General features: G+C 44.9%; 1 protein-coding gene across 1 annotated transcript; it reads left to right on the forward strand.

Moving 5' to 3' along the window:
- The first annotated feature begins 11,349 nt into the window (after nt 1-11,349).
- LOC116100331 (zinc finger protein 568) lies at nt 11,350-24,137 on the forward strand. Its single transcript, XM_031384146.1, has 5 exons — nt 11,350-11,371; nt 12,772-12,821; nt 16,131-16,254; nt 18,312-18,407; nt 22,696-24,137. The coding sequence occupies exons 1-5, from the start codon at nt 11,350-11,352 to the stop codon at nt 24,135-24,137; spliced, it is 1,734 nt and encodes a 577-aa protein (XP_031240006.1).
- The last annotated feature ends 3,274 nt before the right edge of the window (nt 24,138-27,411 follow it).

Here is a 27,411-nt window from a genome sequence, read left to right on the forward strand (position 1 = left end):
GACCTGGGTTAAGTTCCTGGCATCCCCATGGCAGCTCACAACTGTCTGTAACTCCAGTTCCAGAGGATCTGACGTCTTCCTCTGGCCTCTGTGGGCACTCACATGTGCCGTGCATAGGCTCAAACATTATAAAATTACCTTTTTTTTTTAAATTTAAAATACTGATGCAAAAAAAAAAAAAAAACCTTGGTAAAACACTAGAACACAATTTAAATACATGTGTAAAAGAATTGCACACCATGATTAAGTGATACTTCTGGAATACAAGGGTGACTCATAAATCAGTAAATGAAGCCACACCACAGTAATACACTGAGGACACACACAGTCATTTCAGAGTGTTGGGCATATCTACAGTCCTAGACTTTGGAGGTGGAGGCAGGAGGGTCAGGAGTGCCAGGCCAGTCTTTGCTACGTGAGATTGAGTTTCAGGAAAAAGCAAAGAGTCCTTTCCATAAAATGACAAGAAATGCAGCTAGCAGATTTTGTCTACTCAAGGAAAGGACGCTTAGGTAGATATCTGAGAGTTCAAGGCCAGCCTGGTCAACAGAACAAGTTCCAGGGAAGTCAGAGCTGTTACACAGAGAAAACTGACTCAAAAAAAAAAACAAAAAAACAAAAACAAAAACAAAAAACAAAAACTTGGTGGTAAAAGGCAAGCCAAGGTCTCTTTAGTTCAGCCCATCATCAGCCAAATAAAATTCAGTCTGTACTTAACAGTGGGATATTATTTAACAATAAGAGATGAAATCCTGCCTGGCAGTGGTGGCGCACCTCAAAAAAAAAGAGAGAGAGAGAGAGATGAAATCCTTTTAAATATTTATTTATTTTTGGTTTTTCGAGACAGGGTTTCTCTGTGTAGCCCTGGCTGTCCTGGAACTCACTCTGTAGACCAGGCTGGCCTCAAACTCAGAAATCCGCCTGCCTCTGCCTCCCAAGTGCTGGGATTAAAGGAGTGCGCCACCACTGCCTGGCGATGTCTAGTACTTTTAATTGTGTTTTGGACATGGTGACTAATACATTGTCAAGATGCTAGACTTGTTCCATTTTTAAGATTTATTTATTTATTTATTATTATATGTAAGTACGCTGTAGCTGTCTTCAGACACACCAGAAGAGGGCATCAGATCTCATTACAGATGGTTGTGAGCTACCCTGTGGTTGCTGGGATTTGAACTCAGGACCTTCAGAAGAACAGTCAGTGCTCTTTCCCACTGAGCCATCTCACCAGCCCTTGTTTCATATTTTTTTTAAAAAAAAAATTTATTTATTTACTTTATGCAAGTATACAGTTACTCTCTTCAGACACACCAGAATAAGGCATCAAATCCCATTACAGATGGTTGTGAGCCATCATGTGGTTTCTGGGAATTGAACTCAGGACCTCTGGAAGAGCAGTCAGTGCTCTTACCTGCTGAGCCATCTTTCCAGCCCTTAAAAATATTTTTAACTGAAGTAGAATTACATCACTTTCTGCCTTCCCTTTCCTCTCTCCATTCCCTCCCATGCCCCCATTCTCAAATTGATAGCTGTCTTTTCTTCATCACTGTTAAATATACATGCATAACACACACACACACAAATATTTAAATACAACCTGCTGGGTCTTATTCTTTGTGTGTAAATGGTTTCAGGATGATCACACTGCCCTGGTAGAAGCTAACCTTCCTTCTCCCAGCATTTGTTACCTGCCATTGTGTAGACACACAATGTGTTACCTTCAAAAACTTCCCTCTTCCACTTAAGTGTGTCCTTTGATACTGCCCCTGATCCCGTGTTGTTGATGCCTCTTCTAGGAGGCACCATTTCACAGCAGACTCAGCACCTTCCCATCCCCTCCTCCTCAGTGTTCTCTGAGCTGTAGATTGGGGAGCTGTGATGTGGGAATAGATGTACTCATTGGGGCTGGGCTCCCTACAACCAGTTGATCTCTGCATTATATCAAGTTGTGGTTTTCTAAAACAGTCTGCATTTGCTGCAAGGACAGGCTTCTCTGACCCAGCTCTCTGTGGGTCTCAGGTTGGGATTGAGAATGTAATGTGGTAAGGAGTTATGTTGATCTAACAAAGTGGTGGAGTAATTGTTTTCTAGGGTCCACGGCCTCACTACCCGTGGGAAATTGGCTACGTTTCCAATTGGATTTGGGATTTCTCTCTTGTTGAGAGGCCTTAAGTCTGCTTAGATGGCTGTTGGTCACCACCGCCATGTGAGTGCCACTTATTACAGCCCTACAGAAAGTTTGCCATGTTGCTCATTGTCGCCGTTCATAGTGTGGCAGTTGAGCGGGGCTGTTCAATTGCTGCCTTCTGCTGGCAGCTTACATGGTATTTCCTAGTACCATAGAAACTAGATGGAAGGAAGAAGGCTTCCAGACCTGCTACAGTTTGAATTATCCAAGACCCACGTCTTAAGTGTGTGGTGTCTTTAGCACTGGGGACCTACCCTCAACCCACAGGAGGCAGCCAAGGACTACATCGATAATCCATATTGATTTGACAGTCACTTATACTGACCACCCTGCCACTCATTTGAAAGAGGGCTTCTCACGCCTGGTACTGGGGGTTTTGTTAGACTGTCATTCTTGTGGGAGCATTGTCAACCCAAGCGGCATAGCGTCTTTTAAGATATATATGTTTGTGTGTGTGTGTGTATGTGTATATGTGTGTGTGTGTGTGTGTGTGTGTGTATACATATGTTGTATAAGATATGCGTACATATATATGATCTGTATATATATTTATATGTATTGCATATAATATAATTTTAGGTAAATATAAAATAATATTATTCCATGAGGCTTTATCAATGAGCTTGGTGTCATTTGCCCCTTGCCCCTCCTCCAGCAGTGTTCATAGCCACCCTATTTATTATAGCTAGGAAGTAGAAACAAGCTCAGTGTCCTTTAGCAGATGAGTGGGTAATGAACATGTATTACATTTACACAATTGAATGCTGTTCAGCTGTAAACAATTTAAATCATGGACTTCGTGGGTTAGTGGGTGGACTTTTAAAAGATTATATTGAATGTGGTAACCCGGATCCAGAAAGACAAGCAGCACAGTTTCTTTCTCATCTGTAGTTCCTAGCTCCAAGTCCTCAGGCGTGTTATGTGACACGGAGAAACTGCAGAAACCAGGACAGTGTAAAGGGGTCCCAGTGGAGTGGGCTGAGGGCTGGAGAGGGGAATCGCAGGACCCAGGTGGCGTGAAGGGGGCGCCAGAAAGATGCTCGATTTTGTTACACTTCTTGGAAGAGTGTTGTCTTTTGTCCTCAAAAGCAGGTCTTGCTTTTGAGCAAACTCAAAACCCAGTCTGTCTTTCCTGAAGTAGGCGATAGCAGAAATGAGTTTTTCCATTCTTTAGTCATCTAGCTGTTAATTTCCCTGGCCTCCGTGGAGTTCTTCTAAATATGTAAGGCTTGGGCATCTCTCAAAAATTTGAGATGGCTCAGCTAGTAAAGGCACTTGTCCAGGCAGGACAAGCGTCTTATCCCTGGGATTATACATCCCTGGGATTATACGGTGGGAGGAGAGATCTGACGCTCACCAGTTGCTTTCTGACCTCCATGCATATAACCACTCCTCCATCCCCCAAACGAAGATTTGTACAGATTGTATATGTAGGTCTTGAATCTAAAGCAGAGATGTTCAGTGATGGTTTGGGTTTTTTTGTTGTTTGTTTGTTTGTTAAGATAAGGTCTCATGTAGCCCAGGCTGGCCTCCAACTTGCTGTAGAGCCAAGGCTGGTCTTAGAACTCCTGGTCCTCCTTGACTGATTTTAAAGCTGTGAGACTGGAGCTATGGTCTGATGTTTTGGGGAGCCTCAGCATTTACAGAACAAAGAATGAACAGAAGCAGCAAAGGCAAGAAAGCAGGGCCATGGAACTAAGACAGGGTCCCAGAGGGGTGACTGAGCGAGCGTTTTTTAAGAAATGATGAACTTCCTTAAGTTCCCTCCTGAGCAGTGCTGAGTCACCAAGACCCTGGTGGGAATCAAGCTTCAGTGGTGTGATGGCAAAGATGTCTGCGCACTGAAGGGAAGCTCAGAAGGGCTCAGTGACTCCAGAGCTCGCTCACAGTTCTCCTCCCCGCCCTTCCCTCCTTCTATGAGCCCCCTCCCCCTGGTTGATTGAGCAGACAAGTTACTGTGTAAAATAACTCAAACACATGACTAATACACTGACCAATGGCGAGTAACATCCAAGATATGCACCTGAAAGAGCAAGACTCTACATTCCTTAGTACAAAAGAAGGAGCCAGTAGAAATTGATCATGTAACAAATCAGTCAGATATTATTAGATTGCAGTATTGACACGCACTCTGACAACAGTGCCATTAGCTGGGCATGCAATAGGGAAGCCTGAGGCTTTTGTGTGTCAGGAAGCAAGAAAAATATTGAAGACTACTGAGATCATTTGGAAGGCTGGGAAAGCCCTTGAAGAGACTCTCAGTGATTCAAAATAAGGTGCCCTTGACAATATTTATGGCTACAAATTGATGTCAGCTTAAATTATTTAAATGTGTAAAGTGTGGAAATCTGCAAAAATCAGATGATCCTGGAAAAGCACAAAGCAAGAAATCAATATTCATCTTTCACAACTGGCTAGTGTATAAGTTTTAAACTCTAAAAAATAAGAGGATTTGAGGGAAATAATTAAGATATATCCTCCTTTTTTTGAAGACTTATTTTGTGCATGGTATGGGGGAGGGTGTGAATGTATGCTATGTGGAGGCCAGAAAAGGGTATTGGATCCCCTGGAGCTGGAGTTATAAGCAGTTATGAGTTGGCTGACGTGCTAGGAGCAGAACTCTGTCTTCTGGAAGAACACTGAGTACTCTTAACTGCTCAGCCATCTCTCTCCAATCCCCCACAGTACCTTTTTCATATATTTCTGATTACTAAGCAGCTTCATGTATGAAATGCTTGTTCTAGACTATTGACGTCTACACACATGCATGCATGCATTTGTTTGTTTGCTTGGTGTGTATATGTAGGTATACATGTGGTCAGTGGACAGTTTGTGGAAATCTTTCTATTAGGCCCCTGGGGTTAAATTCAGCTTGTTAGGACCTTACCCACTGAGCCATCTCTCTGGCCCTCTACTGCCAGTTTTTATTGGGCTATATATGTGGAAGTCAAAAGACAGCTTGTGGGAGTTAGTTCTCTCCTTTTATTACGTGGGTCGCAGAATTGAATTCAGGTTCTTGGGCTTGGTGGTAAGTATCTTTTACCCAGTGAACCATCTTACTGGTCTCTTGAGAGTTTGGGGCGTTATTGTTGTTGTTGTGTTTATGGAATGGGTAAAGTGTTTGTGCAAGCCTGAAGACCTGAGTTCAGATACCACCCCTAACATACAAAAGCCATGTGAGATGGTGCGTGCCTGTAGCCCCAGCCCTTGTTGGAGAGCAGACCCAGGAAGATTCTTGAAATTCTTCAGTCTACCAGTGTAGCAGAAGTGAGTTCCGTGTTCAGGAAGACAGATCCTGATTCCAAAGTGAGATAGAAAGCTGTAGAAGATACTCAGAATCAACCTCTGACCTCCATGTGTGACACAGGTGTGCATGCTTGTACACATGCATGCATCACACACTCAGAGAAATCATGTTCATGCACAGAATTTCATCATGGGGTTTTTGGTTATCTTTTGATTTGACCTCATGACTTGCTACTCAAGCCTATTGATATGATAGATTACATGTGTTGAGCGACTTGCAGCTCTTGGTTGTCATACATAGTTCTTTTATATCTGGTTGGACTTTGATTTGCTAATACTTTGTTCAAGATTTTTGCATCTTTGTTCAGAGATATATTAGTCTGGTTGGTTGTTTTCTTGTAGTAACTCTCTTTTTGTTATTAGGAACGGTCTATCCAGAATGAGTTGTAGAATCGATGTAGTTTCTTCCTTGTTTGGTAGAATTTACCAGTAAACATTTCTGGGCCTGGTACTGTTTTCAAAGTTACTTGTGTATTGAATCTGTATCTCTTATTTTAATCCTTTTATAATGTTTCTGTAGTTAGATATTCTTTCCCTTGTTTTTCTGTCCTTTTTTATTATTAGCTTTTGAAGTTTCTACTAAAACATGCGGGAGCTCAAAGATTTCCTCAGTAAACTTGAGTTTTAGCTCTGTGCCCACAAAGGCATTCTGTTTCTTTTGCAGTATTTCTGACTGTGGCGTTGACTCCTGCTTTCTTTCTTTAGAGTTTTTATGCCCCACCCCTTTCCCACTAAGCCTTTTGCATGCTACTCTATTTTAAATCCCATCCGCTCAACTACAATAGTCTTGTCATACCTGAGTGAGGTTCTTGTCTTAACTCTAGTGTTTCCTTTTTTTTTTTTTTTCTGGATTTTTCAAGACACGGTTTCTCCTCATAGCAGCCCCGGCTGTCCTGGAACTCACTCTGTTTACCAGGCTGTCCTCGAACTCAGAAATCCACCTGCCTCTGCCTCCCAAGTGCTGGGATTAAAGGCATGCGCCACCACTGCCCAACCTGGTGTTTCATTTTTATTGCGCCTTGCAATTTGTTTTTTATTGAAAACTAGACATTTCTTGACAAAAGTAACTCCAGGAAACAGACCTATCTGGTGGTCAGGTGTAGGAGGAGAGGAAGGGAACTGGGAATCTTGTGTAGCATCTCCATTCTGAAGTCACTTTCCCTCTTTCCAGTGAGTCTCCCCTGTTCTAGCACCTGATGTGAAGGGAATATCTGGTCTCTGTCGTCCAGTGAACTGCTGCTCTCAACTGTGAACCTCACTAGTGCCTCTGAGTTTTTACCCTGTAGAGGAGCAGGGTGACTACAGTGAACCTCCTTTTCAGGCCACTTAGTACCAATTAAACCCCACTAGTAAACTAGTAAATTAGCTCTTGCATACGGCTCCTGGAGTTTGTCTTATGAAGAACAGAACATTCTGGGTGTATTTCAGAAGGTGGCTTTCCCACCCTTCTGTCAGAGACACTGGAGAATTTCTGTGGTCTCGACTAAGAACCTGGTGAGGCAGCTAGAGATCAGACTGAAGCTCTTACCCACTGGGAAAGGCCTGCTCCCCGAGTGCCTTGTCCACACACTAGCCATTCCTGATGCTAGACAGGCTTGGGTTGAGGCTCAAGGAGTGGGGCAGGAATTTTGGAGAGAGAGAGAACAGACCTGTGATAACTACAATTTATTATTCCTTGGTGCTACCTATTTCTGTCCTGTGTGTACTGCTCAGTACACAGCGGGCAAATCAGACATGCTGAGACAAGCAAATGGAAATGAGGCTTGGCTTGTTTGCTGAGGTTTGTTGTCAAGGAAGGTGACAGGTGCTGTTGCTCAGGCTGTACTGGAGAGGAGGAAATGGCTGCCCTCTGCTGCTCGTGGTACCGTCCTCCACTTTTCTGCTTGCCCCAGTTTGTGGGCTCCCCACAGTCTCTGTGTTTGGCCTTAGTCACGTGTACCACTTAGGAACAGATGCAAAGCATCTTCTGTCTGCTTACTCTCTAGGCTTCTCCATCCTGAGTGTTGGACACATTGCTCAAGAATGTAGTGACCATAGTCTGCTTGGGAAGATGGCAGGGCAACTGGTCTCTAGTCTGCCACAAGTGGCAGCTGCCTCTGTCAGTTACATTTCTCAATTTATGCTCCCCCCACCCCCAAGCTTTTCCTCTACCCTTCTGCTTTGAAATGTTGAAACTTGAGCTGCCAGATGTAACTGTAGTACTGCCTGAGGATTTGTAGAGAAAGGGAGGGAAATTGCTGGGTGTACTGTTTCAACCACCCAAACTAAGCAATCTCTTCACTCTTGTATTTAGCATTCAAAATGCCCTTGGCATGCCTTGTGGGCTGGCACTAAAATCCTGTTAAAACACTACAGGCCAACTTTATTAACCAAAATGGATACCACCCCCTTATATTTTAAATAAAATCCACTTTGTTTTTATATAAAAAAGAAACTCATGAAAGTGTGTGGCAGCACTCTCCTGAGACTAGGACTCAGCGTTGTTCAGGGATGCTGCCTGGGAAATGATCAGCTGTGGCGTGGGGTTTTCTACCCCATGACTTGTTTTCTGTGGTTTCTGCTGTAGTCCAGTGTGATTCTCATATCTGCCTGTGTCTCAGGGAGGAATAGTCTCTCCTGGGTCGCACTGTTGGGGTGAGTCTGAGATGTTGGTTTTTAAGATAGGTGTACTCGTTAGGAGAACGACAGCTTCCAAGCTTCGTACACTCAAAAGGAGGAGCCAGCCTATTAGCTGCTCTCTACCTTTGCTCTGAAAGTCTCTGTAGGCCAGCCTCTCATTCCTTCTCGTAGTTCCTTACCAACCCTGGACTCCAGAAACTGTATTGACTTCTTTAGAGACTAAAATTTTTCCTTTTTATAAATGGAAGCATTTTGAATAGATTCTTAAGTCTGTTCTTGATAAATGTATACACAGAGACATATATCTCTACTTCTAGAAGAGAAAATAGAATATTTACTCCACTGTCCTACAGTGTCCTCGCCCTTCCTCTCAGAAGACTCCAGTCTAAAGTCACCAGTTCCATCTTGGTGGGTTAGTTTGCACATTCTAGCGCTTCACATAAGTGGAATCTCGCACGGTTTGGTGGCAGCTGGCTTCATTTGCTCAGATCCTGGGAGCTTTTGCCACACTGCTGTCCCAGTAGCTTCTTTTTATTACCATTGTTTCCACAACTAGCTTATCCAGTCACCTGTCAGTGACCAGCTGAACAGCTTCTGGTTTGGGGACTGTCAGCAAGGAGGCAACCTTGGCTTTTACACGAGACCTCACACGGAGAAGACATAGCAGCATTTCATCTCCTGAAAAATAAACAGAGAGGCAAGGGTCGCTGGGTGATGTGAGGTGTGTGCTTATAAAAGCTCATCACTTTTTTTTAGTGCTGTTAATTCCATCTTAATAGTTTCTTCTCTTAGACCATGGAGCCTTGGAAATGCGGGTCACCGTGATAATTGTAACTGATGTCACCGTGGTAATTGTGACTGATGACTGCCAGCAGATAACAGATGGGTGTCAGCTGCACAAAGTGCCTGTGCCAAACCCATGGGAAGCTTCAGCAGCTGTCTCAGCGTAACTGATGCGTGTTCCCATGTAACTAACCGACGCTGCTTCTGCTCCAACTAAATTTAACAACTGAGCAACACAAAAGCCATTTACACTTACAAAGTATTCCCAGTATAGTCTCTGTTAGTGAGCTTGGCAGAAGAGTGGTTGGTTCCCTGTTTTAGATTTGTTCCACATGATCCACGATGCCTTGTTCTCTTTTTATGTATGAGATTTATTAAAAGTTACTAATGTCATAGAGGAACAGACAGGCACCAGCATAATGGGGACTTTGAGGAGCGCTGAGCCTATGAGGCATCGTGGCTGTCTGTCCCTTCTGTCGATCTCAGAAGAAGGGGAGATTCTATGACATGTGTCTGATGGATGGCTTGTCCATAGTTTGAGTGAGGTTGTCTCTATGACCTGGAGGTGGGGCGGGCTTTGCCTGGAAGTGGGGAAGAGCAGGAATCTAGAAAAACAAGTTTGTAGAGGACTTTTAGACACTGGTGGGCCCCAGCTAACATTCTTGAGGGTTTTAGGTGTGTTTTTGTTGGTGGTGGTTTGTTTTAGTTTGTTTTTTGTTTTTTGTTTTTAATTAGCCAGTTGAAAGGTGGGGAGGGGAGACACTTTCCGAAATGAGTAGTTTGTTTCCTGCTGGGCAAAGGTGAATAAAGACTTACCAGGGAAGTCTTAGGACCTTTCTCTAGTGTGGGAAATCCTAGAGGAGAGGGTGCTGTGGGGAAGGGGGCCTTCCTCAGTGGTCTCCACGCCTGCTGATATCTCTAGCTACCTAACTCTAAAATTTAAATTATGTCAGTGGACAGTGAGTCTCCCTAGACGGTTACATGGGAACAGGCATCAGGCACGCTCCTGAAGCAGCTGCTGAAGTAGCTGTGTACTTCCAGCCAAAAGTGGGACTTAGATGCGTTTAGGGTTTCCATTCTTGCTGCTAGGCACTGCAGCGCGGCTAAGGAGAGTCAGGTGGAGGAAGCTAGGTTGTCACGGGATCATATGAGTGAGGATGGGCATTTTGAGGGACTGGGAACTTGCTACTTGTTTATCTTCTAGTCTGGCCGAGGGAGCTGCAAGTGAAGGTGTAGTGAGTTTCTAAGCTTGCTTTTCTGGAGGCAGGCTCTGGCTGCACAGCATGTGTTCACTCCCACCAGCTTGGGAAAGGAGCAGGAAACAAACACAGAGAAAGTGGCTAATTAATCAGATCCACTTGAGAAGGATAAGAAGCAATCTTCATGAGTCTTTAACCCTTCCTAGTATATAACAAATGTTACAGATGATAAACCAAGGAAACGTAAGTGTCCTTAGGTTAAAGGCAGAGATTCTTTTTTTTTTTTAACTTTTATTGCATTATGATGAGAAAAGTTACATGATTTCTTTTTTTATTATTATTATTAGATATTTTCTTTATTTACATGTAAATTTCTCCGTTCCCAGTTTCCCCTCCAAAAAACAAAGAAACAAACAAAAACAACAAAAACAAACCCCTGTTGCCTCCCCCTCCCCATAGGGCAGAGGTTCTTATGCAAGCCTGGAGGACACTCTGACCCAGTACTGGGATTTTCCGGAAAAGTCCACTCTCAACTTAGCTTCCAGAGGCTGGACAATGGAAAGGAGAGCGGGAGGATCTCTGTGAGTTTGAGGACAGCCTGGTCTACAGAAAGAGTTACAGGACAGAAAAACCAAGAAAGGTGGTGGGCAGGGAAGGAATGGGGGAAGGAAAGACAGCAATATTGAAGATGAAGTAAGCCATAGTGTTAACTATACTATGAGGAATCTGAGTCTGTCTGGTCTTTATATCAAAATGATAAAATTTGGGATGACTGATATCACAAATAGAGGTGGCCTCTCATTTGTCTACGTTCATACATTTCTGCTGCAGCAAACACCATTTGGGTGTTCTCTAATAAAAGGGAGTTCTGATGCTGTCCCCACCTGAGAAACTCCAGTGGTTTTTAAATTTTGGCCAACTGGCTCTAAGTTGAGGTCCACATAACCTTTTCTCAGACTCAGTCACCTTGCCCAAGTAGCTCACAGAATGCAGAATAGGGGGAGATTAAAAAGAAAGAATTAGCAGAAATACACCTTGCTGGTTGGAATGATTGTGATTTCATGAAAAACTGGATTGTGGCTGCATGAGGCAGTAGGGCTGTAGAGCTCTGGCTTGCTCTTGCTCAGTCTGTGTGACTTGGTGGGACATGGCAGCAGTGAAAGGAAAGGACAGGGGAAGTGACTGAGGAGTCTGACCTCAGGATGAAGATTTAGGCCACCCTGCTTGTCCTTTAACTGCGTGTGGAAGCCCAGAATGGTGAAGTTCGTGGTGCAGAGTAAGTACTTTCTTGAAAAGGAAAAAGCTGCAGGCCTCAAGCCTGATGTGTACCTGATTTTAAATGTGAAGGCTGCTGTTAACTTTGTATATTTTATCTTGCTATATGTGTTTATATATTATCTATGGTTTTTTATTTTTATTCTATATACAGATTTTGAGAACTTTTTTGGTTTTTCAAGACAAGTTTCTCTGTGTAGCCCTAGATGTCCTGGAACTCATTCTGTAGACCAGGCTAGTCTCAAACTCAGAAATCCCCCTGCCTCTGCCTCCCAAGTGCTGGGATTAAAGGTGTGCGCCACCACCGCCCAGCTATAACATACTCTTTAGGTAAAAGAGTGTTCAGTGCAGTGTAGCTAAATTTGAAAAATAATTAATATAGCCACTAATTAGCCAGTTAGTACTGATAGCCAACTGTTAGGATTGTGCATCTTCTCATTTGCTTAGCTGCAAATTGCTAGGTAGGACTAAAGAGTTGGGTTGTCATAGGGAGCTTAAGCATATGTCTGATGCTGTATATAGGAGCTGAGTAGCCAGAGGAAAAGGCTGCCACCTACAGTTAATGTCCTGATTAAGGTTTAGTTACTCCTTGGCATGAGCTGTGATTTGGTCTCATAACAGGGGGTATGATGTTAAGCTTAGTCAGTAGAGGGTGCAAGAGGGACACTGAGGAAAGAGCTCCTCTTGGCTCTGGTTGCTGCATTTTCTGCTTCCTTGCTCCTATCTTAGGGACGTTAGTAGGTGTGTGGTCCAGCACCAGCTGTGCCCCAGGGCACGCAGTCTTCCTTCAGTGAGTACAGTGGACTCTTGTCTTTGAGAGCTGGGTCTACACTGGCTGGAGTCTGACTGGCGTGGACTCCAACTGTAGAAAGCCTTTGTAACTCCTGGTGTGTTTTTGTGTCCAGCAGCAAGGACCACAGCTACCAGGACTCTCTCCAAACCTCCCCATGCTCCCCACACAGCTCTCCAGTGCTGTGGCCGCTGTTCCCTCAGGCTAGCTCTAGGTCTCCCACTCCACATCTGTGGATGCATGCCACGGACTGAAGGACAGCAGTGCACACACTCTTACGCAGTGTCTTAGACAGACTTGGGCTCACTGTGAAGTGCTGGGGCTGAAGACAGTGGAGTAAGGCTCTCCCTCATCCACGGACTAACCAGACAAGCCCAGCCCTGCTTACCTTCTGAGATGGATGAGATAGGACTTGTTAAAGATGGTGGCTGCAGACAGCTTTCTTAATAAAGCTACCTTTGGGACTCTGCCCCAAGATCCCAGTCTGTACTACGTGAAGGTAGTAAGGTCTGGGCCTTTTTGTCCTCTTACGGCTAGGTGTGATGGTGCAGGATGATGCTCTTTCTGAGCACAGTTTCCTAACCATTTCCCACCTCTTTTCTCTTTCCTAGAAACCGCAAGACGGGGAATGAAGAGCTTTGCCTTTAAGAACATGGCCAGGGTAAGCTGCATTTCCACTTTGTTCATGGAAAAGCTTCTTGGTTTCTAAGTGCTGCTGAGAACTGAGGAATCTTCCTGGGAGACTTAGGTGATTTGGAGAAGACAAAACCATGTTTGTGGAGTAGTTTTCCCACAGCCTAGGGCGACTGCTTTGTACAAATAACGTCTGCGCTATCTAGAACTTCTGTTTCCCTGGCTTTTGTTTATTAGAAGAACAAAGTCTTGGCAGTAAACCTGATCAGTCAGCAGAATAAGGTTATTTCTGCTTAATTTCTAGTTTGTCCTTTCTAGGGTCACTGTAGGGATGGCATTCTTGCTTAAAAGTCATGATAGCTTAGGGAGTCTGCCTGGCCTCTCCGACTCATTTTTCTACAAGATGGAAAACTTTGAATGCATTCTGTATGTACACTAGTAAAGAAGATTTCTGAAAAAAAAAATTGAGGACTGCTCAAGAACATTAATCACCCAGAGACACTCAGCGGCTATTGTTTCCAGATTCTTGTCTGTGCGTGTGATTGTCCCCATGGGTCTGTTTCCAGTGTATGAGGTGCTGACAGACACCAGCAGCTTAAGCCCTGGCTTTGTCATGGTGGTTTGAATTCTTCCCAGTGTGATCTTATTCAATCCTAGTCACAACCCTGTGGGACAGCTGTGACCGTGTCATTAATTCTGCTAGCATGCTGTTTAAAATAGGGTACCTTTATTTGCTCCTTGACAATAGCGTCTATTGATCATATGCATCCTCAGCTTTCCCTGTCACCTCCCCCAGGCAGCCCTATGTCCCCTTAGCTTTTTTTTTCCCCACTGAGCCCCATTAGTGCTGACTGGTCCTGTGGGCTCAGCCTGGGCAGAGGCTGCAATGGGCCTGTGTGCATCCACATGGTGGCTCATGACCATCTATAAAGGGAGCTGATGCCCTTTTCTGGCATGCCGGTATACGTGCAGCCAAGCACTCAGACATAAAATAAATAAATAAAATTAGGGGGGAAAAAAGATTTATTTTTATTTTATGTGTGTGGGTATTTTGCCTGAATGTGTGTCTTTGCACTTCGTGTGCCTGGTACCCATGGAAGCTAGAAGAAGATGGTAGATCCCCAGAGACTGGAATTACAGATGGTTGTGAGCTGCCTTATGGGTGCTGGGAGTTGAACCTGCATTCTCTGGAAGAGCAGCCAACGATCTAACTGCTGAGCCATCTTCCAGCCCCTCTTTTTTCTCTTTTAATGATGTTCCTTTGACAATTTCATGCTGGTGTAGAATGCATTCTGGTAACTCTTTCTCCACCTCTCCTATCTTCCTCCCACCCCAGACAACACCCTAGTCTCTTTACATTTTCCTTTCCCAGATTTGTTTTCTGACCCATATAGTCTAACCAGGGCCACCTGTGTGACTCACAGATTTGTTTGTTTGTTTTGAGAGTTTACTGTACAGCCCTGGGTGGCCTGGAACTCACTTTGAAGACCAGGATTACCCAAACTCAGAGAGATCCTCCTGCCTCTGCCTCCCTATTGCTGTGATTAAAAATATGGGCCACTACAGCACACTGTCACTCTTGGTCATTGGGTTTTTAACTTTTTTTTGGTTCTTTGGGAGTTTCACATTGTGTATCACAGTACCACTCATTTTCCCATCCCCTCACATACACCCTTTGCCCTTGTGACATCCCATCCAAAATAAAGCAAGCATACACACACACAACAAAGCATAGAAAACATCTCATTGTGGAAGCTGTAGTGTACCCCACAGTATATTCCTCTGCCCACACATTTTCACTTGCAGATGTTCCTTACAAGGAGTCATTGGTCAGGCTTAAGATCTCTGGCTGTGTGACACCAGCAATATTGGATCCTCACCGGGTCTCCTCACAGCTATTGTCCTGTGTCATAGAGATCCTCCAGCTTTGGATCTGTAGGGCTGGCCCTTTCACACACTCTAACATTTCATAGATGGAGTAGATTTTAAGGTAGGCCATTTATTGATGTGGGCCTGGATGGTGGCTGAGTTGGTCAACCTGCCAAGTGTCTTGTACCCAAAGCACCAGGCCAAGCTCTCCTGCACTGCTCCAGCTGGGCCACCCAATGCCACCATCTGCAGAAGACAGAATCAGCTCTCCTGCTCTCGTCCCCTCAGGGCTGGCTCACCCACACCCATTGCTCCAGAGCCAGCTCCACAGTGCTGCCCAGTCAAGGCTCCAGCCTACTCTCCCAAGTGCTGCAGCCTACAAGGGGCTGAGCCAGCACTCCCACTCTCACACCCGTGGGGCTGGCTTACTCTTGGCTTCGCCATCAGGGCCAGTTCCACTGTGGCGCTTGGGCAGTGTGCAGGCCTGCTTCCAGGGCTGCAGCCTGTGAGGGGTAGGGCCAGCTCACCTGCTCTTACTTACTAGGCCATTGTGTTTAAAAGTAGGACTGTAAAGTTTTTCTCAGACTTTCATCTACTTTATTGTTTTGGTTTCTGTTATCAGGGAGTTGGGGATTTGAGCACCTGTTGTGCTGGCTAATGGTTCCATAGTCTTTGTTGTGTTTTGCAGTGACGGATTTGTTTTTTCTATTTTAACTCTTTCCAGGGATGTTTGTGGGAGGCCTTTTCTGGTTTTTCAAGAGTGGGAGGCCTTCTTAAAAGGATGTCTTCAGTGGGAAGTACATTTCCTGCAGCTATTAGGGCAGATTGGAGTGGTGATTCCACTAGTTTATCACCAGTTACAGCTTTGCTCACTGTAGGAAACCCTTCTATCTTACTCTTGAGTTTCCATAAATAGAAACTGAGCCTTGGGGCACTGGTTGGAGGTGTGACTGTCATCGGTTCTTTGGAACAAAGGAGTACAGCATGAGACGAGAGGTGTACAGGTTAGGTCATGGATGTGAGGGCTCATAGTGAGATTATTATAGATGTAAAAATGTAGAAGGGCAGTTTTTACAGGTTTAGAGAAGAGAGACATGGAACACAGTGAATCAGCAATTAAAGCACAGAGTTACAGCTAGGTTTAGAAAAGTGACCAGTTAGAAAAGTTTAACAAAGACACACATCACGCCCATAAGCACGCGTGCGCACACACACGCACACGCACACGGCTGCTATGGAACATGGAGACAGTGACCAGAGGGTGCTGTACTTGCATGTACAATAACATTCCATTGAGAAACATCATGTTTCATGGACTTTATGTGAAGTGCCAAGGAACAGCCATGTTCAAGCCCACATGGGCACCTATGCTCCCGCACTGGCCTGCCCGTGTGGAAGAGTGCAGGTGTTCTGGGGACTGTCCTCTGCTGTCTGGTGTCTTAGTTTCATGTGTCTCTTGTGCTTTCAGGACCTGAGGTTCGAGGATGTGGTCATTTACTTCTCTCTGGAGGAGTGGGAGTGCTTGCACCATTCCCATAGGAATTTGTACCGCGCTGTGATGTTGGATAACTACAGCAATCTGCTGTCACTGAGTAAGCTCATCCCCCAACCAAAGTTCAGAAACGTCCTTTATGGAGAATGTTGGCCTTTTTTTTTTTTAAATGTGTATGGGTCTTTTGCCTATGTATGTCTATGTATCACTTGCATGCCTGGTACCCATGGAAACCATAAGAGGGCACTAGATCCCCTACAATTTGAGTTACAGACAGTTGTGAGCTACCATGTGGCTTTTGAGAAGTGAACTCCAGTCCTCATCAGGAGCATCCAGTGCTCTTAACTGCTGAGCTATCTCTCCAGCACCTATTGATTTGTTTCGTTTGAGACAAAGTCTGCTGTGTAGCTCAGGGTGATCTTAAACTGACAATTCTCCTGCCTCAGCTTTATAGGTGCTGGAGAAATAAGCATGCACCCCCACCAAAAGCTTTTGTTGAGTTTTTCATGAACACTTTTCAAGCACTGGCTTAAATTAATGATGTTACACATGCACACATACACACACAAGCATTTGTGTTATTTTCTCCAGTGCTTTAATGTTCCTTGACTTTGATCCTTAGAGTTTTTTTTTTCTTTATCATTACTATTATTGGAGTGGGAGGGTGGCATGCACTTAGAGGCCAGAGGACAACTCTGGCATGGGTCCTCTCTATCCATCTTTTTTTTTTTTTTTGATTTTTCGAGACAGGGTTTCTCTGTGTAGCCTTGGCTCTCCTGGAACTCACTCTGTAGACCAGGCTGGCCTCAAACTCAGAAATCTGCCTGCCTCTGCCTCCCAAGTGCTGGGATTAAAGGTGCGCGCCACCACCACCACCACCGCCTGGCCCTCTCTATCCATCTTTACACGGGTTCCAAGGACTGAATTCAGTTTGCCAGGCCTTTACCCATGAACCATCTTACTGGCCCAGTTTCTCCCTCCTACCCATATACACTCCCCCCTCCCACTCCGTCTTTTATTGAACAGAGATTTTTTTTATACATTGTATGCTGATTACATTTTCCCTCCCCAAATCCTTCCAGATCCTCTCTACCCTCCCCACAACCCAAATCCACACCCTTTTTTTCTGTCATTAGAAAACAAGCCAGCAGAGAAACCCTGTCTCCAAAAACAAAAAAAAAGAAAAAAAAAGAAAAGATAAAAATAAAATAAAATAAAATAAAATAAAATAAATAAATAAGCCAGGATAGGACTAAACAAACGGGGGATGGGGAGGCTCGGATGTAAAAGCAGGAGAAACATACATTTATACATGTAGAAGACCAATTGGAAACCATAATATATAAGCAAAATATCTGTTAATATTTAAAAGAAAAAAGCTCAAACAAATCATCTGAAGACCAAGAAACAAAACCTCCAATAATACCATTGAGTTTGTTTTGGACATCTACTACTGAGCATGGGGCTTGCCAGTAAGTGGGTTTCTATACCCACTATACCCAGTGGGAGTCCTTTGGAGAAATTTTTTTGTTGGTTTGGTTTGGTTTGGTTTGGTTTGGTTTGGTTTGGTTTTTCGAGACAGGGTTTCTCTGTTTAGCCCTGGCTGTCCTGGAACTCACTTTGTAGACCAGACTGGCCTCGAACTCAGAAATCCACCTGCCTCTGCCTCCCAAGTGCTGGGATTAAAGGCGTGCACCACCACTGCCTGGCATGGACTTAATTTCTACTATGTAGCTCAGGCTTGCTTTGAACCCACAGAGATCTGCCTGCCTCTGCCTCTAGAGTACTAGGTATAATGAAATACAATGCGGCGAGGGTACCTGCCAGGCTGATGCCAAGGTGTGCCCGAGTAATCACACCATGCAACAGATCTGGTATAAGGGCATTTATTTAGGGGAAGGGCAGGAAGTGAGAACCTGGAGAAGGGGTAGAGTCAGATGAGTGAACATGTAGACAGATAGACAGATAGGAGCAGAGCCATGAGGGCAAAGAAGGGGGAGTGGGGGAACAGAGAAGGATAGAGAGAACTGGAGTGGCAAAGCCCTTTTATCTGCAGTGACAGGTAATGGCCATAGCCTGCAAGCCAACAACACTAGGACTGAAGGCATGCGGCAACTCTGACATGCACAATGAACTTCCCCTTTTGTCTTTGGACAGGTCTTGCTGATACTAAGCCACGTGTGGTCTCCCTTTTAGAGCAGGGCAAAGAGCCCTGGATGGTTATGAGGAATGAGACAAAAATTTGGCATCCTGGTAAGTGATGGCCCAAGGGACTGGGGAGGCCAGGGCAGATTGTAACCCAGGCAGTTTGAGAAGGCAGCGCTCTGAGGTGCTGCTGGGAAAGCTCCCTGCAAGCAAAACTAGAGGTCAAGGGGGAAGGACATCTTAGCACAGGGCCCTGAACTCTTACTCCTGTTCTCTGTCATGGCTTCTGCTCACTCCAGAGAAGAACCCATGACTAGCATTTTACCTGTATTTTAAGTCTAGTTTCTCTTGGCTCTTTGGCTTTTTGAGACAGGGTTTCTCTGTGTAGCCCTGGCTGTCCTGGAACTCACTTTGTAGACCGGGCTGGCCTCAAACTCACAGAGATCTGCCTGTTTTTGCCTCCCAGTGCTGGGATTAAAGGCCTGAGCCACAATTGTGACTCTCTTGGCTTTTTAAAACACCTTCATTGAAATACAACTCAGGGATCATAAAACTCATCCATGTAACGTATGCAGTGGGATAGCTTTAGTATTTGTGGGACTTGGTATCCATCACAGCCATCAAATTAAAAGGTATTTTCACTACAGCCATACTTGGTAGAGTCTGCCCACACACAGCATAAGCAGCCGCATAAGTGTAGATGTGCCTGCCAGGCATTTCATACTAGTGATGTCAAGCAGGATGTTGCTCACTTTCATGTTGATGCTATGTAACATTGTTGTCACTTTTGTCACTTGGGGTCATTGTCATTAAAAGGTTTTAGATTTTTTTTTTAAAGATTTATTTATTTTATGTATATGAGCACACTGTAGCTGTCTTCAGACACTCCAGAAGAGGGCATCGGATCTCATTATGGATGGTTGTGAGCCACCATGTGGTTGCGGGGATTTGAACTCAGGACCTTTGGAAGAACAGTCAGTGCTCTTACCTGTTGAGCCATCTCGCCAGCCCAGGCTTTAGAATTCTTGTGTAAAAGCATATATCAAAAGAAAACTATAAGTAACACTGGCCTTTGAACTAGCTGGGATGTCTTCCTTCCTTTTCTGACTTTTTTTTTTTTTTAAAGAATTTGTGTTAAAAGCTGAGAGGTAGCTCAAGTCAGTAGAGTACACGCCTCAAAAGAATGAGACCTGAGTTCAATATCAGAGTGCCCAAAAATGCCAAGCTTGATAATGTGTGCCTATAATCCTGGCCTGGGGGAGACAGGGACAGGAGGCTTGCTGGGGCTCACTGGCCCACCAGCCCAGTGTAGTGGAGGAGCTGCAGGCTACTGAAGGACTGTCTCAAGGAGGTAAATGGTGTTCCTAAGGAGGATACTCAAGGCTGTCCCCTGGCCTCTATATGCACATGTACAGATTATACACACACACACACAAGGAAAAGAATATATACTAAATGTCTTCAGTGGTATATTTCAACAGTGAAATCTTTTAGGTTTAGGCTTTTCATAGGCAAATGAAAAATGAGCACATGACCGTTCGTAGATGTGGTGAGGACAAGGTTTGTATTGTAGATACACAGGAGAGTGAGCATAGCCAGAGGCGGCTGGAAGGGAGCACACTGAACCCCAGGCCATGAGAGGGGGAAGCCAGGGAGAGGAAGAGAGAGGGAGAAAGAGAGCAGGAGAGAGAGCCAGGAGCCAGGAAAGTAGAGGGCAAGGCCTGCCAGCCAGGGGGACTCTGGTACGTGCAGAGCTGAGAGATGATGCGACATATGTTAAATAATCCTCTCACTTAACCATTTGCCCTGAATTTCTCTGAGCCCTAACAATGGGAAAATCTTTTACATTTGTTTTTATTTATGTGCATGAGGCCTGCACTGAGCCATCTCTACAGCCCCACTTAGTGTTGACTTACTGCAGACTTAACAGTGAACAGGGACAGCCCCATCCAATCAGATTGATTGCATGTTCTAGTGGGAGGAAAAATGGGTGCATATGTACTATTTAAGAGGCAATAAAATATTGACATAGTTATGTTTTAAATCAGAGAATGAAGAGGTATAGCTCTATTATACATTATATTATATAATATTGGGATGGTTGTCTGAGGAAGGACATGGATGAAACAAGGGAACCTGAGAGAAGGGTCCAGGAGAGAGGGCGGGTCAAGGAGGTGAGAACAGCAGTGTGTGGAGGCTAATGGAGGGTCTAGGAGATCTAGGAGGTGCTACAGGCACATCACCGATGCCTTTGACTATCACGCAGCAGTTTGTAGCAGAGGGGCCAGAGATGCGGAGGCCCAGCTCTACCCCCAGCATTCATGCCATGAGGATGGATGATGGTGTATAGGTTTGCCACTCAATTGCCCTTCAAGCAGCAGATGAGTCGTGCTGAATTGCAAGGCTGTCTGGGAAATGTAGTGTTTGTCTGAATCACTGTTGCCAAGCTTTAAATTGCATATTATTCTAAGAGGAGAAAGCAAAAATGTTACTAGACTCAGCCCCAGACCCTTTACCATTACTGTTCAGGAAAGAGGTGCTTCTAGCCAAGGAGGCAGGCAGAAGGGGTAGATTGCTAAGAGGAAAATCCACGTGGTTCACAGAGCCCTGAGATAAGCCTTAGCTTAAGAACTAGATGCATGGGTCGGGAAACAGGGACTAGGAGGTCAAATGGGGGGAGAGGGCGATGCAGAGACTGTAATGACACATCTGTGAGGAAATGCTGTGATAAGATGTGTGACAAAAGATGTGTGATAAATGCTATGACAAAAGATGTGGTATGCTGGCTGACACCTTTAATCCCAGCACTCAGGAGACAGAGGCAGGTGGATTTCTGAGTCTGAGGCCAGCCTGGTGTACAGAGTGAGTTCTGGGACAGCCAGGGCTACACAGAGAAACCCTGTCTGTGGAACATGGGGACAACTGTAGCTAAGAGAGTTGCTGAGAGGATCAACTATTGGAATTTGGCTACATCAAAGTTATGTGAGGCAATCAAAACTAGCTACAGTAGGATGATGGTAACAAAATTTACTGGAGAGATATTTTAAGAGGAAAAACCATGAAAAATAAGTTAAAAATACATGAAAGTTACCTAGCATCGTGACGGACACAGAATAAGGCAAATAGAACACGATGCATGCTATACAGTCTAGGTGATGGGATTAAGTGTGCTTCTTCTATATATGTTTGAAATTGTTCATAATACTAGGAAATCTGAGATGATGTATAATAAATGTGCTATATGCAAACAGAGTAGGTAGAGTAATGAGCCCCCTATTCTGTAGAGGGTCACACGTAGCTGGGACTGGGGGCTAGAGCAAAGCAATCGAGTGAGCCATGTTTGGCAAGGTATTTGCCAGCATATTATAGGAATACCATGCTTCACAGTGTAAAGAATCCACAATTGGTCAGAAACCTGGAGTCGAATTAGCTAAGGAAGACAGATAAAAGTCAGAAAGAGGTAGTGAAGGGCAGATTCTGGAACAGTGCTTTTTCCAAATGTGTGCGCATTTGTCTGTGTGTGCACCGCATGCATCCTTATGGAGGCCAGTGAGTCATTGGAGTTAGAGTGCTGAGAAGCAAACACGGGTCCTCTATAAGAGCAGCAAGTGTTCCTAACTGCTGAGCCATCTCCCTAGCACCATTAAAATACTATTTAGAGGGCTGGAGAGATGGCTCAGTGGTTAAAAGCACTGACTGCTCTTCCAGAGGTCCTGAGTTCAATTCCCAGCAACCACATGGTGGCTCACAACCATCTGTAATGGGATCTGATGCCCTCTTCTGGTTTCTGTAGACAGCTACAGTATACCCATATAAATAAAATAAATAAATCTCTTTTTTTAAAAAAAGATACTATTTAGACTTATTTATTTATGTGTGTGGGTGTCTTTGCCTGCATGTATATACGTGCACTTCTTAGATGCCTGATGCCCATAATGGTCAGAAGAGAGGGTATTGGTATTCCTAGATCTGGAATTATGGATGGAACTGAATCCAAGTCCCCTACAAAAGCAGCAAATATTCATAACTCTTGAGCCATTTCTCCAGCAATAAGTGTAGTTTTAATTTTGAGAACTGATCATCTGCACATGGTCTGAAGCTAGAGATGGGAGCTGTTGTTGACTGCTTACTGTTTATGTTCTCTGTTTTCTTGGGCCATTCCTGGACATTGTTCTTGGAGTTCCTGTCTGATTTGGCGGCCCATCAGAGTAGACAGAACATGGCTTTCCCCGTCCCTTATGGGCTTTCCTCACAATCTCTCAGCTCATACCCCTCCCTCTCTCCATTCAATGTTGTGTTACAAGTTGTTTAAATTATCATTGTCTTTAGTTGTCACTTCTAACATACTCCCTTCTGAAGTGTGAAAATAACCTTCCACTTCCTTTCTGTCTTACAGATTGGGAGTCTAGGACAGAAGCCAAGAAGTTCCTTCCAAAGGACAGTTCCAAAATTAAAACATTGCAACAAAAGATGGCAAAAAAACATGCATGCTCCAGCCTTGAGGACAGCAGGGCCAAAGGTAACAGAGAGGTCACATGTGAGCCTGAGAGTCAGCAAGCTCAGCAGGAGGAACACTTGAGACAAGCTGCAGTAACCTCTGCCTCGAGGCCGGCTTCCGTCCAGTGCATAGCCCATAGGGAGGCTCACCCTGGAGGAAAACCCTGCAAGTGTGAGAAATGTCAGAAAACGTCCCTGTGCCAGGCACCTCCCATTGAACGTGAGCAAATTCACAGTCAGGCGAAGGCCCGTGAGCACACAGAGCCTAGCAAGGCCTTTAACTCCACGTCAGACATGGCTGTGCATCAGAGACCCCAGGAGAGCAGAAAAGACAGTGAGAGTAAGAAAAGTGCCCTTGCTTGTGGTTCTGACACCTTGAAACCCCAGAGTGCTCAGGGTAGCGAGAGGCCACATAAGTGTAAAGAATGTGGGAAGGCCTTCCATACTCCCTCCCAGCTCAGTCACCATCAGAAGTTGCATGTAGGTGAGAAGCCCTACAAGTGTAAGGAGTGTGGGAAGGCTTTCCCATCTAACGCCCAGCTTAGTCTTCACCAGAGAGTTCACACTGATGAGAAGTGCTTTGAATGCAAGGAGTGCGGGAAAGCCTTCATGCGCCCCTCACACCTGCTCCGGCACCAACGCATCCACACTGGGGAGAAGCCTCACAAGTGTAAGGAGTGCGGGAAGGCCTTCCGCTACGACACACAGCTCAGCCTGCACCTGCTCACTCATGCCGGGGCGCGGCGCTTTGAGTGTAAGGACTGTGACAAGGTGTACAGCTGTGCCTCCCAGCTCACTCTCCACCAGATGACACACACTGGGGAGAAGCCCCACAAGTGTAAGGAGTGTGGGAAAGGCTTCATCTCTGACTCACACCTTCTTCGCCATCAGAGTGTTCACACTGGTGAGAAGCCCTATAAGTGTAAGGAATGTGGTAAAGGCTTCCGTCGTGGTTCGGAGCTTGCCCGACATCAGAGAGCTCATTCTGGTGATAAACCCTACAAGTGTAAGGAATGCGGGAAGTCCTTCACCTGCACCACAGAGCTCCTTAGACATCAGAAAGTTCACACTGGTGATAGACCCCACAAATGTAAGGAGTGTGGGAAGGCCTTCATTCGAAGATCAGAGCTAACACATCATGAAAGAAGCCACAGTGGTGAGAAACCCTATGAGTGTAAGGAGTGTGGAAAGACCTTTGGCCGAGGCTCAGAGCTCAGTCGACACCAGAAAATCCACACCGGTGAGAAGCCCTATAAGTGTCAGCAATGTGGAAAGGCCTTTATTCGCGGCTCTCACCTTACCCAACATCAGAGGGTTCATATGGGACGGAGGAGTGAATGAGTTGCCATCAGAAAATCCATACAGTTGAAAAACCCTGTGGTGGCTGACAGTGTGGGAAGACAACAATACAGGGTTTCTCATCAGTGCTAGAATTCATACTCAAAGACCAGTTAGAAGTGATTGGACACGTGTCACCAAAAAGAAACCTTATAACTACAGAAATCAGAGCGGACTTACTTGTTTCAGAATTTATCATAAGGCTTTAGTTGATGAAAACTCGAAAGTTCCAAGAAAGTAAAGAAAAGAAGAATACCTCTCAGTGGCCCAGAGCCAAACACACAGGCCTCAGGGGATTCATAGCAGGGACAAACTGAGGAGGGCAGCGAGCACGGCGGAGAGATTAGCAGTTGGAACCTTTCCACACCCACACCCTGGCCAGCCCTCCGAGGAGAGAACTCAATCATTATACAGCGGGATCTCTCTGTCATACCTCAGGCTGCACTTCTGCTAAAATGCAGCACACTCACCATTCATCCCTTTCAACGCTCGTGGAGTGTTCGCTACTTTATAGTTATTTGAACTCCAGAGTGTGGAAAGGACTCAGCCATTGTTGACCTTTTACATGTCCTCGTGAGTCAGGGCAAATTACTTACTGACTATTTAGTTCTTTGAGGTAGCAATGGTAAACCCACATTTCTAGTTATGCTATGAGGGTGTGTATAGTTTGTGGAATAGCATCCAGCCAGTATTTAAAGTGTGCCAAGTGCAGCGGGCATGCTCTTACATACCTGTGATAATGCAGCGGGCATGCGGTTACACACCTGTGATAATGCAGCGGGCATGCGGTTACACACCTGTGATAATGCAGCAGGCATGCTGTTACACACCTGTGATAATGCAGCAGGCATGCTGTTACATGCCTGTAATATAAGCACCTGAAAGCCAAAGATAGGAAAATCACAAGTTGAGGCTAGCTTGGAGACTAGTAAAAAACAAACAAAAAATTATGCCAAATATAGCAGCTTTCTTTGTTTTCATAATTGTGAACTTCTGACAGTCTTACAAGAGGAAAGCTTACATGTCCAGTAACTGGAGGGACATCTTACCTCGTCTCTTTGACTGTTACAGAATTCTTATGAAGAAAGACTTAAAGCTTTCGTTCCTAGTTTACCCTTCTGCTGGTCGGAAGCCTCAAAATTGGAATGTGGTGAGTTCAGTGTGAGAAGGGGCTGGGATAACTTACTAAAGCCTCCGTGAGCGAGGTGTGGTGCTACATAGATCCTGGAGTCCCAGCACTTGGAGGTAGGAACGGGACAGGAGTTCAAGTCCATCCTGGTCTACCTAGTTGAGTTGGGGGTGGGGAGCAGGTAGCCTGGACAACATGCATTACAGTCTCAAACTTTCATAAACAAAAGCCATGCCATGATCAGTACACTTAGAGAACTGAGAAATAGTAAAGCTTTAGCCACGATCCAAGCTTCCATAGGAAATGTTAAAGTGCCTATGTAAATACATTTATATCTAAAGGTTTATTAGGGATAAATTCCACTATATATTGAAATTGGTACACTGTGACTGAAACTATACTCTGAAGAAAATGAACTTCCCTTCTCCTGTGTAAACACTGGGGTGGAAGGTCTAGGGTTCTGTACTCATTATACCTGTCACAGTACCTAGTCCTGGTAATTGTAAGTGTTCTAAGTAAAAGGAGAGCAAATAAATACTCAACTCCAGCACACAAAGAAACTAACAAAGTTAGACTTGGCAAAACTAAACCTTGGAATAGATGAGACACACACACAGTGTTGTGCAGGAAATGAAGAAGCTCTTATGAAATAAGGCTTGAATGAGCAGAGAGCATAAGTTCTACCCATAGATGTTAACCATTCTCCTGCAGTGTCACCGCAATGTGACTGGTTCTCCTGGCTGTGCCCTTGGTCTTGTCTGATTGACTGGGCAGGAGGCCGCCATGGGCTTGGTGAGGAGATTCAGGCCCTGGCCTTCCCAGCTGCAGGGAGCACATCTGTGCCTCCAGGTGGTCCCTGCTTTCTGAGGCTGAGATTGCCATAGAACACAAATTGTCACTGACATTGTGGTGTCATGGAACCACGATCTCTCCTTTCCCTGGGCCTACAGATGAAGAAATGCAGACACTGAAAATTAATACTCAGCTCTTTACAGTATATATGACACTTGGAAACTGTGTTTAAAAATATTCTTACACAGATATATTCATTTCCAGCAACGTAGGATGTTTATATTCAGCCTTTTATAGCATATCTGACATAGAGAAGCATTATTTTCCTAGCCATATTATTGAAATATATATTCAACTTCAATTTAGTAAGATATAGTATGTTTCCTTAGAGCATTTGATAGTGTGTTTTTATATCCTGCTTTTAATAGTATATCTTAAATCCTGGAAAAGTATTGTTTTCCTGAATGAAGTTAGAGCCAAGGAGAAGCTGCTGAAGGAGCTACACTCATCCCTCTAACCCTGAGTCACATGACAGCTGAGGCCCCTTCTACCTCTTCAGGACATGAGGCACTCACAGCTGGGAAGGCAGCAAACACTGTCACCAAATGTGGAAAAGGGTGACAGCGTCTGTAATCAAGTCGGCGGTGATGGCAGCGTGTAGTATCCAGCAGCCTAGAAAATGAGTAGTGGGTGCCTTGTGCAGAGGGCTTTGTTGAAGCGCTGATGAGTGAGTTAGTGGACTGTACAGCCACTTGAGACTAGCAGAGCCTGTGTGGAGCTCCTTGCCCTTCCTCCTGGTCTGTAGGCATCCACGTTGAGAGTGGTCTGCTGTCTCCTGGAGCTCATCTGCCCCACCCTACAGAGCATCACCTCTGTGAGGGAAAGCTGCTAATTACTAAACAGGCTCCTGCAGAACAATTATGACAGTTCAGGCAGCATGTGGGCATGGGTGCATGAGGCCAGTGGTCAGGCTAGGGGGTCCTGCCTCAGGAGCCATCTACTTTGGTTTTCTGATGCAGGGGTCTCATGAGGACCTGGGACTGCTCAGCCAACTGGCCAGCAAACCCCAGGTGAACCCTAAGCTCTGTCTCCCTAGCATTGAATTACACTCAGGTGCACACATCGCCTGCCTTTTTCTGGGGGGTGGGGGGTGGGGGAAGTGGTGGTTGGAGGTCAGGTCCTCACACTCGCACAGCAGGTGCTTTACTGACTGATCCAGCACCCCAACCAGCCAAATACTTTTTAAAAGGGAAAAATGATAAATGAGTTTTAATCTGCACTGGTATATTAACTTAATAAACTTATCTAAAATTTTTAACTATTCTTCTAAGAGGAGAACTTGCACATTTTATAAGA

The sequence above is a fragment of the Mastomys coucha genome, unplaced genomic scaffold, assembly GCF_008632895.1.
Source record: "Mastomys coucha isolate ucsf_1 unplaced genomic scaffold, UCSF_Mcou_1 pScaffold21, whole genome shotgun sequence".
NCBI lineage: Eukaryota > Metazoa > Chordata > Mammalia > Rodentia > Muridae > Mastomys > Mastomys coucha.

Coding starts and splice junctions, on each gene's coding strand:
- LOC116100331 (XM_031384146.1), top strand. CDS start 11,350: ATGGTGAAGTTCGTGGTGCAGA. Junction 16,255..18,311: donor CAGCAATCTGCTGTCACTGA/GTAAGCTCATCC, acceptor GTCTTTGGACAG/GTCTTGCTGATACTAAGCCA. Junction 18,408..22,695: donor GACAAAAATTTGGCATCCTG/GTAAGTGATGGC, acceptor TCTGTCTTACAG/ATTGGGAGTCTAGGACAGAA.